The sequence below is a fragment of the Manis javanica genome, chromosome 1 (genome assembly GCF_040802235.1).
Source record: "Manis javanica isolate MJ-LG chromosome 1, MJ_LKY, whole genome shotgun sequence".
NCBI classification, from domain to species: Eukaryota; Metazoa; Chordata; class Mammalia; order Pholidota; family Manidae; genus Manis; species Manis javanica.
Genome location: NC_133156.1, coordinates 168615102 through 168627379, shown reverse-complemented (window position 1 = coordinate 168627379; position 12278 = coordinate 168615102). Strand labels below are relative to the sequence as shown.

General features: G+C 42.5%; 1 protein-coding gene across 6 annotated transcripts in view; it reads right to left on the bottom strand.

The window, feature by feature from the left end:
* Positions 1-11036, bottom strand: part of EIF2AK3 (eukaryotic translation initiation factor 2 alpha kinase 3) — a 67718-nt gene extending 56682 nt beyond the window's left edge. For 2 of the 6 annotated variants that reach the window (XM_037012068.2, XM_037012069.2), the window contains exon 1: positions 10477-11030. In XM_037012068.2, the coding sequence (XP_036867963.2) occupies positions 10477-10775 (299 nt within the window). In that variant the 5' untranslated portion in view covers positions 10776-11030. Of the gene's footprint in view, positions 1-9808; positions 9828-10476 lie in introns of those variants that run through there. The other 4 variants (XM_037012070.2, XM_073241315.1, XM_017681284.3 and 1 more) reach the window with 4 other exon arrangements.
* Between the last annotated feature and the right edge of the window lie 1242 nt (positions 11037-12278).

The window sequence follows — 12278 nt, the reverse complement described above, 5'->3', positions numbered from 1 at the left end:
AATAGGCATTTACTGAGGAAAACAAATTTTATCCCATTACCTCTTTCCACTTATCAACATCTTCCCATGAATTCTATCTTCCCTCCTATTACTGCAGGTGAATCTCCATGCTCCCATCCATCACCACACTTCTGTGCAAACTACAGATTTCCATGTGTGAGTCCAGCTTTTGTCAATCTCTCCTGCTCTTGTGTCAATATTCCCTCTCTACCAGAGCATTCCCCTTAGCATTCAAATGCTCTCGTATTTCCCTCAACTTAATAACCAAACCAGAAAAAAACAGAATGAACCACTCTCCTCACTCGAGCTTTTACTTCATTCCTGGTCCCCTTTGGAACTAAACTCCTCAAAAGGGTTGTTATATACTCTGTCTCCAAATCCTCTTACCCTCTTCTGTCTTGAACTATTTCTAACCAAGTTACTGCCTCCACCACTCCACTGAAGAGGTTCTTGCTGGAGTCACCAATGACCTTCACGTTGAAAAATTCTGTGATCCGGCTCTGGTTTGTTTTACCATCGCAGGCATCCGACCAGTTTTCCTCCCTCCAAGAAATACTCTTCATGTGGTCTCCAGAATACTCTCCTACACCATCCTCTCTGGATTTTTTTCCTCTTAGTTTTTTGCTACTCTTTCTCAGCTTCACTTTCTGGTTCCTCTTAATCTCTTGTATCTCTTAAATATTCTCTACCTACATGTTCTTCTTTTGATGGTCTCATCTAGTCTCATATTTTAAAATACCATAATACTATCTATATGCTTACAACTCCCAAATTTTACCTCTGGTTCCAGGCCTCTCCCCTGAACATATGCACAAAATAAGTATATGTGTGTCTTATGGGTATATAAGAACAGATTTAATAAGTCATTTGTAGTTTAATACCTTAGCTATTAGTTTCCACTGGAAATGTATCATGTATCTGCTCTTTCTGCATTTAACTGGGTCAGAGATTCCACTTTCTTTTTTAAGAAAGGTAGTTTTAGATTATGAACTACTATATTTACAGACTATAAATTTGAGCAATAATTAAGAAGAAATACAAACCTGTAGGCAGGAACAAGGAAGTACACCACTCTCTTAACTGTTTTTAATACTTACTGTAATCTGGTTCTTAGATTTGAGTGGGGTACCCTTAAGTATTTTAACCCTCTTAATGAGGATAACAGTAAATCCCCTAGTAAACCCTGTCAGGTATCAAAAAAAAAAATTCCTAAGTCTTCTCATCTGCTACAAGCTGGCAGTAATATTCACTGTGGGCTCCTTCCCAAGCATGTCTCTGGCAGGGAGGTACCCCTTCTTCTGTGGCTGAAACTGAGCAGCACCACCAGGGCAAAAATGATATGCTGTGTTTTAGACTATCATATCTAACCACATTCCAAAAGACATGATCATCAACATACTATCGATTTAAGAAAAGCATCAAGTAGACAAATATTGCTGTAAAACAAAGTCCTCAGGCTGAATGCACAGATAATCAGAGGGCAGCAATAAGAAATGGCATTTAGAACAACCATCAATTAGAGATGAAAAATAAAGACTCCCCCATCCCCAAATAGGAACAATATAAGGCCATTTATCTCCCTATGATCTACTGGCTCTATTTTGAGGTTTCTACTATTAACAAGATGCAAAACCCTAAGCTTACTCAAGAAGTGAAGGAACTGCAGAGGCCACATTTCCAGTGGGAAGAAGCGGAGCTGTGAAGTCAGACCTGTGTGCACAGCTCCCTGGCTCTGCTCTTTCTTCTGCTCATGGCTTTGTTTCACTTGCTTTTTTTTATAGGTAAAATCAGCTATTTCACCTCATTCAGCATAATTCACATTCGCCTGATCATAAAAATAATCTGGAGTCTTTGTTGGAAATCAGTAAAGGTTCACAGGTCCCATCCCCAGAGGGGGCCCGGGAGAACATAACTCAGCAAGTACTCCAGAGGAGTCTGGTGATAAGACCAGTTTGCAAACACTGACTTACCTCAAAGGGCTATTTACAAAGAGCAAAAACAAAAATAACCTATAACCTAGATGAAGAAGGCCTATTGATTAACTGTCCTGTCAGTAAACTCTTGAAATTCTCTCTCTCACTTAGACCTGGCTTTCCTCTAAAAGGCATTGTTTGGATGATTCAACAGCATCATCTTACCTATAACCCGATTCTTTGAAGCCACTCTTGAGAAAGGTTTTCAGTGACCTTCTCCTAGTTGCCAGGCCCACTCTCCTCATCCAGTTTGCCCTCACAGCAGCTGCAGCTGAGACAGCAGCTGGCCCCTCACTCTAGACATTTTCCTTCCACTGGTTTCTAGGGCCCATCCCCACCGCCGTCTCATCCTTCCTGCTCTCAGTCTCCAGCAGGCCGGCCATGGCGTTCCAGCTTTAGCCAGTGCCCACAGCTTCACCTGCAATGTGACAGCTCCCGAACCCGTGCAGTACTCACACATCTCTGTCTCTCCCCCAACTCTAGTTGTGCATTTTCAGCAGGGCATACTTGTATCACCATAGAGCATTCAAAAAGATCTCTCTCCCTCATCCTTCCCCATTCGCACATCTTGTAACACTTAAATCAGACATCAACTCTACCTTCTCCTTCGTGCTCTAGACAACAGTCATGCACTCTTGATCCTATTTATGAAACTTCTTTTAAGTTTTTCCTTCTTCCACATTACCAGTGCCCTTGTCCTAGAACAGATTCTCATTTCTCAAAAGAACACCTGTAACGGCCTGACATATTTTCCTGCCTCAGATCTCTTTCCCACAGTTTTGTTTCTGTAATAGAGATCGGATGCACTCCTAAAGCTCCCTGAGCCCCATGAATAATGGCTACACTGCATGGTATGGCCCATAAAGCCTTTCCTCTAATCTAGCATAATCCTCCCACCAAGTTCCTAACCTTTTAAACAAGGTTCCCGTTTGTTTATTATTTGTCTCACATCTTAAATGATTTCATTTGCTCAATAAACATCACTTCTAATGAATTCCCCCATCTCTAGAGGAAATATTAAGTACCAATCAAAATATTCAGGATTCCTGGAAAGAAGTAGCTAAGATTAGCATTTTTAAGCTTGATATTCTAGTTTAAAGCCAAGAAACTTGCCTTTTTAATTAGCCCTCTCCTCACTGAATCCGACTTCCATTGATACTGACAATCTCATGATACCCATTTGTACTTCTGCAGACCCATAGGTGTCTGGGTGGCCTCGCTTGGGAACCACTGCTCTGTGACCTGCTGCCCTGACTGACCTAGACATGTCACACTCAAGGACTCGCTCACTTGATACCTCCATTCTCTTCCCAGTGACACTACTCTTATGTACTTATCATCCATTCTAGTGCAGTTAATTCTTTAACACAATGATCTCCCTGTCAGACTTGGGACTCCAGGACAAGCCCAGCAGTCCATTTATCTGCCCTTAGCATCCATGAGTGCCAAGTGCCTAGTGAAATGCAATTGGTGTTTGTTGTATGAACAAATGTTGGTAGGGCAGACACTACTATTCATATCTTTAAAAAAAGAGGTTGAGAAAGATATGAAAAGATGTGACTTACCTAAGGTCATGCACCAAAGAAGTGGTTTTTGACAGAAGCATGAATTAAGGCTTCTAACTCTAATTTCAGCATTCTGTTAACTGTACGAAACAACTAATATATTGCTATCATGTGCAACCTTCATTCACTCCAGAAATTTCATCAAGATGCCATTTATCCTGTTATTGTTCTGATTATACCCTCAACTGAGCAGAAATGACCTTTTGCCACCATGAATACCCAATTTAAAAAAACTATTTGCTCTACTATTTACAACAGCCAAAATATGGAGGCAACCTAAGTGTGCATCAGTAGATGAATGGATAAAGAAGATGTGGTATATATACACAATGGAATATTATTCAGACATAAGAAGAAAACAAATCCTACCATTTGCAACAACATGGATGGAGGTAGAGGGTATTATGCTCAGTGAAATAAGCCAGGTGAAGAAAGACAAGTACCAAATGATTTCCCTCATTTGTGGAGTATAACAACGAAGCAAAACTGAAGGAACAAAACAGCAGCAGACTCAGACTCCAAGAAGGGACTAGTGGTTACCAAAGGAAAGGGGCCAGGGAGGTGGGTGGAGAGGGAGAAGGGGTTTAAGGGGCACTATAATTCGCAATCACAATATAGGTAGGTCAAGGGAAGGCAGTACAGTACGTAGAAGACAAGTAATGACTCTATAGCATCATATAGAAGACATAGTAATGACTACACTGATGGCCAGTGACTGCAACAGGGGAGTGAAGACTTGATAATATGGGTGAATGTTGAAACCACAATGTTGTTCATGTGAAACCTTCATAAGATTCTATATCAATGATATTTTTTTTTTTGAGAGGGCATCTCTCATATTTATTGATCAAATGGTTGTTAACAACAATAAAATTCTTATAGGGGACATCAAATGCACAGTCGTTAATCAACCCCAAGCCTAATTCTCAACAGTCTCCAATCTTCTGAAGCATAACGAACAAGTTCTTACATAGTGAATAAGTTCTTACATGGTGAACAGTGCAAGGGCAGTCATATCACAGAAACTTTCGGTTTTGATCACGCATCATGAATTATAAACAATCAAGTCAGATATGATTATTTGTTTAATTTTTATACTTGATTTATATGTGAATCCCACATTTCTCCCTTATTATTATTATTATTATTATTTTAATAATTTGCTGAAGTGGTAGGTAGATGCAAGATAAAGGTAGAAAACATAATTTTGTGCTGTAAGAGGGCAAATGTAGATGATCAGGCCTGTGCCTATAGACTAAGTATTAATCCAAGCTAGACAAGGGCAACAAAACATCCACGGATGCAGAAGATTTCTCTCAAAACAGGGGGGGTGAGGTTCTAAGCCTCCCCTCTGTTGATCCCCAATTTCTCTCTTGATGGCCCCCCTGCGATTGTGCCTGTCTTAGGTTGTTCCTCCCTTGAGGAATCTTACCCGTCTCTGGCTATCCAGTCATCTTCCGGGGCCATACAGGGAAATGTAAAGTTGGTAAGTGAGAGAGAAGCAATATTGTTTGAAAAGGTTAGCTTTTTACTTCTTTGCAGATTTATGCCCTGTGGCTTCTATGCCCAGCATTTGTCTTGAGGTACCTTTACCACTTGGAAGAACTATGATACTCGGTAATTTTCGATATGAGGCACGAATTCTACTAAAGGGTTGTAATTAGGAAGGAAGAAGAAAAGCTATAGAAGTAGCAGATGGAAGAAAACATGGGAAGATTGATTATTTCTTTGACATATCTTCTTCTAGAGTAACATAAGCATGTATAGGTTTTAAACTACTAATTAAATTGTGCACACACATTAACATAACAGGAATACAGCTACATAACAAAAGCAGACCTACAATTAACAGCCATATCCAGTGAAACCAAGAAAACCAGTTAGGTACCCTAAGCATTTGTGAAAAGTTATCCATGTATATCAATGATATTTTAATAAAAAAATTTGCTTTGACTTAAGTCACTCAGAATACCTGACTATTTACAATTAAAGTTATCAGTTTCATAAATATATGCTGAATTCTTTAATACAATAATTTTAAAGGAGGCTTGCTGCATATAGAAATTTACCATGTGAAAGAAGCACATGACAGCTTATATCAATTAAACATTACACACTTAATCTATTAAGTTTCTGTATTAACAACTGCTTATATTAAAATTGCACCTGTCCTTTCTTGGGGGAAAAAAAGGGCCACAAAGTTAAAATACAATTTGGTTAAATGTGTTTTTTTGATGTAACCAAAAAAACACTCCATCAAGGAGGCATATATTCTTGTTCAAAAACAAACTTACTAACTGGACTCTGCTTCTTAATACTTACTTACTAAGTGAATCTTCAAATCAAACCTCCTTTATTTAAACATGTCACAAGACTAGCCATGTCCTAAACCAAAACAAATATAATGTCAAAAATTACCAACTACACTTTATAACGCTATCATATCAGCTAGACCTTAAAGAAATACAATCTACATTTTCAGTGTTGCACACAACATGAGAGTGTTGGGTATCCTTTTCCTATTAGATGAAAATATTTCTGGTAGCACTTTTTATACTTGATTCTAGTAAACACTTTTAATCACAATGGTTATTCACAAATAGAATAGGGTGAAAAAAATAAAATTAACTGCCACTTCATAATTATTTCTGTAGCCTACAAGTTCTCCTTTTTGTGTTTTAAAGTATTTTGTGATAAAAATGTACAAGCAGCTCCTCTCTTAAAAAAAAAGGCAAAGAGCGAATGGAGTTCCCAGGCAGCATTTAGGGAATGAAGAACCCTGTCAAAGCTAAGGCTCACAGCAGCTGATAAAGCCAGTTTTTGCAACATGCCTGTGAGTGTACAGGCTGCTGAGCTCCAACAGAGAACAGTCTCCTTAATCCTGTCACAGACTGTATCCAGAGTGCAGGTGTCAGTTACGACAGTTGCAGAGAGGAAGGATAGTCCATTACTCACTTGATGTATTGATTTTGGCTTACAACTCGCCTTGAACATAATGCATAAATTCTTCTTTAAAGGTTATTGTTAGTTAGCTTTAAAAGTCTGGGGTCAGTTAAGTGAGCAATGTTGCAACCATATGACTGAGTTCCCTTTCAACACTGTTCTGACATTCTATTATTCAATGGTCATATTAGTGAAAAAAAAAAAAAAGAAAAAAAGCTTGATTATGCATCTGGAAATCTGAGGAAGACCAGATTTTTGTACCATTGATTCACATCATATCAGTTTGTGAAAAGAGAGTGAGGAGAGAGAAATAAAAAAGCATTAAATTCTCTTACATTTGCAAAGTATTTCCATATTATCTCATAAATCCACAAAAATTCAGTTCACAGATGGACAAATTAAAGAAGTACCACAGATTAACGTCAAATTTAGTAATGCTTTTGTTAGAGGGGTATTAGAGGCAGAGGAGAAGGAATAAATAATCTACGATGTAGCGTGGCAGTTAAGATGAAACTAGGTCTCTCCAACTTGTGAGGCTGTCAGTTGTTCTCAATACCAAGATGCCCAGCCCACTGCAAGAACCCCATGTAACACTTTGCAATTTGCTGTCTGGGTGGGACTCAGAAAACTGGTAACTTGTAACTTTTGCCAACTGCACAAACTTAAAAGTGAGGTGAGATTGTGACTTTCTTCCTAGCTTTCTGCAGTTGCCATTCCATTTAAATTCTAACTAAATGTAATGGTTAATAGAAGCAGAACTAACAAGACTGCTAATTCACATGCTTGAAATACAGCGAAAGGAAATCAATGAAACCTCCATCAAGAGGAAAAAAAAACGAACCAGCAAGTTTCCTATTCTTGAGCATTAAAACAAAACTCACAAAAATAGAGACCTTAATTCCCCACCTCCCTCTTTCTAAAACAATTTACAAGTACCATACTTCCTCACAGCTGTTTGTGATAAACGCTTAGTTAATTTAAATCTGTTTGCCTAATCCTCCTCCTTAAAACAAACAGGATATTGGTTATTATTATGGAACTGATATTATCTGGGTTTTACTTTTTTTTAAAGAACACTTAAGTTTTATGAACTTTTTCTTTATCTTTTGTTGACTCTTTCAATTTACTTACCCACAGATTCTCAGACTTTCCACACTATCCTAAGCTACTCGGCGGATCCCCCTAAACCCGGGCCTCTCTCCCCCCAACCAATTCTGTTTGCTGAAGTTCACTTAGTCTCTGCCAGGCAAAACTCCTGTATTTTCACTCTCCTTGTTTCTGTGAAAGAAGTGGTCCTCCGGCTTGCCAAGTAGATCCTCTTCAACTACTTTCTCCCCCTCCTCTACTTACGTCTTTTTCAACCTGATCTACAGGCTCCCTCCTCTGAATGTGTAAGATCAGAAGTCTCTGTTGCTAAAACTTGCCTTCCGTCAAGTTTAACAGTAAGGGAAGGAGGAAGTGAGGCTGAAAAGGATGAATCCTTAACCTCTTGCAATCTCAGTACCCTCTACTGCTTTATGTAAATTCTTCAAGTACGCTCATCACCAAATCCCTCATTCTTCTCAGTCCTCACCTACACCTCCAATCTAGCCAGTTGGCATTCTGACTCCTTTGCTGGCTCATCTTCGCTGAAATACAAGGTATTTCCTGAAGTTTTGTCGTAAGCCTCCTCTTTCTCACAGTTTCAGCTGGTGACCCTGACTTCTCTCCAACTTTGGTCACTCACTTCGACTCGCTTATCAAATCTCTCCTGCTGGATGTCCTGCCTGAACCTTTAAGTCACCATGCCCAACAATCTTACCTCTTCTCCCCTGCTCCCCTGAATCTTTCAATTTTCTTGTGTGTGCCCTCACTGTCTGGCCACCCCCTCTCCATCTGGACAGGGGTACCAAGGGAGAAGGAATCAATTCATTTGCCAGGAACCAACATTCGATCTCATATCTCTCAAATCTATCATTGCTGTTCTACATCCAGCCACTTGGTAGTAAACCTCTAATCTGCACTGCTGTAACACTCTCCTTTTGGTACCCTTATTGCATGTTTTCAGAATACAGTATTACTGGAGAAATATTCCTTAAGTAAAATCTTTAACCAGGCCAGGCACTCATGATACTCTACTCAGTGCTTCTCAAACTGTAACATGTATGTGAATCACATGGTGATCTTGTTAAAATGCAGATAACTCAATCAGTGGGTCTGGGTGGTGCTTGATTCTGGATTTCTAACATGCTCCCAAGCTGTTCACATGCTATTAGTTTAAGACTAATATATACAATTTGGTCCCGATGTACTTTTCCAGTCTCATTATCTACTCCTCCCTGCCCAGCACACATGTACGTCTGCATCTCTCATACACAGAAGACACAAACACACACAAATCTTCCCTAAGCATACTTTCCAGCTTCTATACTTCTTGCTGTTTCCTCAAGTCCAGTGTCTGCCATCAGCAATCCCACTCACTTCTCAGAAACCAACCCATTCTGCCACAGACTCTTCTCACCCACCTTACCCACATCACTTCTTCCCCCACCCCTGCTACTGAACACCACAACCACCTTGGGACAGTGACAGCAAATTCACCTTTGCTCTGCACCTGTCATTGTGGATCTCCTCAGCTAATCCTCACTGCTACACTTCATACTCTGCCAGGAGGGCAGAGACTATCTGCCTGATCTCTGTAGTCCCATGGCATCTGGGGCCATTTTAAGTGCCAAAAAGTGCCTGCTGCAGTGGATCTGCATTTTAAGAAAAGTGAAAAGTCTTACTCTACTTCATGTAATTTGAGCAGGTCCTTCAGAAGTTTAAGATAAACAAAAACACTCTTTCAGGAAAGTTCATTCATTAGCAAAACCTATGAAATGTTGTCAATTATTTGCAGCTTAAAAGTGAAAGAATCCACATATATGCATTCAAATAGTGCCTAGAGAACTATGCTAAGGTTCCCAGGTATACACATCAAGGTTCTGGTATTTAACTAAAAATTAAATCTAATTTTTATGATCTAGTATTGCTATATTATAACCTTACAATACTTCCCAATCCAGATTCTAGCCTTCCCTGGTTTATTTACCTACTACTCCTTTTATCACTCCATTTGTACATGGGACATCACTTTTCTTCCCAGGTGTGCTAAGATTAGCTGTCTGCAAAATACTTTACCATTAAAATGCCTTACATGTGTGTTCAGAATTTGAAAGGTGTTTTAAAACGTGTTTCTTGGAGTTACATTTTTAAGGAGGCTAAGCAAACCAAGTAAGACAACTTTGTTAAATGTTTATATGGTAAACCCTCTAAACATCAAAGAAATGCCAAAATTCAAGAACCTACCTATTGCTCTTAAACTTAAGTGTGGTCAAGAATTGTCTGGAGTACTTGATTAACTTGCTGTTTCCAGATTCTTACCCAGAGAAAGTCTGATTCAGTACAGTTGGGTGGGGCCTAGAAAATTGTACAGTTTGTACACTAACCAGCATCCACAGGTGATTCTGGTGCAGATGTTCTGCAGATATCAATTAGAGAAATACTGACTTTCAACCTTGGTCCAGGATCACTACAAGGCTGTGTTTAAAGGGAAATGTAGAAATCGCTTTGTAAAGTCCTTTTCCCAAACAGCTGTCATCCTAGCAGAGACAAGGGGTGATTCACGAAAGAAAAGGAGCGACGTAAAGTTCTTGAGGCCATGAATAAAGCCCGAAAACAATGAAAGAGGTAAAGTGACGTCTTTGCTACCCCTGCGCTCCATTCTCCAGGCATGCCCCAGATACCCTGGAGGACGGTGCTCTTGCCCAGTGAGGACAGGGCGCCCGGGAGCGCAGCGAGACCAGTCACTGGCTCGGGAGCTGGGAAGGCGGCCCCGCGCTCGCCCCCGGTCCCCGGCTCTCCTCCGCCAGCGAGAAGCCTCAGCCGAGGGGTATACCTCTGCCCCGAAGGTCCCTGGCGCGGGTAAAAAAGGAGCCTCCGGTCAGTGGCTTCGGGGCTCAGCCCGCTCCGCTCACCTGCCGCGCGGCCGCAGCTCGGCCTCTTCGTCGGATTCCGGCTCCCTCGGCTCTGGCTCGCCAGCGGCCGCCGGCAGCGCCTCGGCGTCCTCCACCGTCACCTCAGCCACAGCCACGGACCCCGCCGCTGGCACCCGCGCGGCCGACATGGGAGCGGCCGCGGCCCCCAGGCCGAACGCCGTCTCCGCCGTGGGGCGGGGGGCGCGCCTCGTGGTCACCGTCCCCACCGCGAGCCCCAGCAGCAGCAGCAGCAGCAGCAGCGCCCGCGCGAGCCGCCCCGAGCGGGTGGCACGCTCCATCAGCGGCCCGCCCCACGCGCGGGCATGGAGGTGCAGCTGCCGCGGCCCGCCTCTCCCGCCGCTCGGAGCCCCCAACCAAGACGAGGACGCGCTAAGAGCTCCACCGCCACCCGGCCAGCCTGAACAGCCAGCCGCGTTTCCCCAGCCACGTCTTAGCCCGGCCTCTGCCACCGCCACCTGAGTGACAACATCCCTGAGCCATCGCCCATTGAGCAAACTTTCCGCGCATCTCCTCTCGGATTGGTTGCAGCCACCGCCACTCCAGGGACTCAGGCAGGTCCTTGTTGGAGAAGGTGGGCTTTCCCGGATGTCAACATCACGTTTGCCAATCAGATCGTATTGTCGTCTCCTGAGGCCCGGCCTTCTTCCGGACGCAGTTACCAATGAGAAGTGCCCCTCCCTGCAGCCTTCTTGCCTGATTGGTGAGTTAAGTTACGCAGTTCCCGCAATATCTTTCGTGGAGCAGATTGGTCATAGCGGTGGTTTGCCTCGCCTCTCAAAGAGAGGCGCTAGAGGGAACTTGAAGATCATTGGTGAAAGTGGATGCTCCTCAAAGGCTGCTGTAATTTCTTTTTGATTGGTTGGAAGCGGTACTTAATACGTGGCTGATTCTGGATGAGGAGGTTATGGTCCCAAGTGAAAGAAGAGTGGGAGGAGAAGAGTTCCTGGTGGCGAGGAGGTGGCGGACCATAAAGGAGCTGCCTCTGTGGCTCTTCTAAAAGCCTGATCTGTTTGGAAAGGCAAAAGCGAAACAGGCAAAATAAGTGACTACATAAGGCACGTGATTCCTAGCGCTGGAAGGGGTAGAGTGGATTCAGGAAAGGATCCTGCATGCGGCCACCACGACGCTGAGAATTACAGCCTGTGACCTGCAGATGATCCAGGCTATCCCCCCGGCCCCGTCCGTCGTTAAAGCGGAAGAAGCCCAGGCCCGCTGCACTTAACGTAGTTCATCTAAAGTGACATAGCTATTTACAGAATCGTGACTTGGTAACAAGCCTTCTGACCCTGGCTGCCATGCTTTGCACCTCACTATAGGGCTTCAGTAAAGAAAGATAAAACTGTAAAAGGCCAAACTGGAGAAGATTTTAATGTTTTCTTAAGGCATTCAAAATTTTCTCATAGCAGTTAAGGTCACCATGACGACTTTTGACCAGATGACCAAAACAGTGAGTTGTGGGTTTGGAAGATGCACCCATCAGCAGTGAATTCAAAGCAATAGCGTCAACGCTGAGACTAGTTGAGAGGCTGAAGCTGAGACACATGCTCCCATCAAAACTCGGTTAAGATTTTTTAAGATACTAGCATGTGAACATGCTCATTTTTCTGTCCCAAAGCAAAACAGGAAAAGCCTGGCTTCCCCTCCACTCCTACCAGGTTTTCTAGCTCCTCAGTTCAGTCAAACTCTACAATGTTCTAAGCTCCCTATCTTTAGTTCCTCTTATCTCCTTGTCAAACACCCTGCAGCCAGGCTTTCATGCCCACAACTGCTCTTGCTGAGGC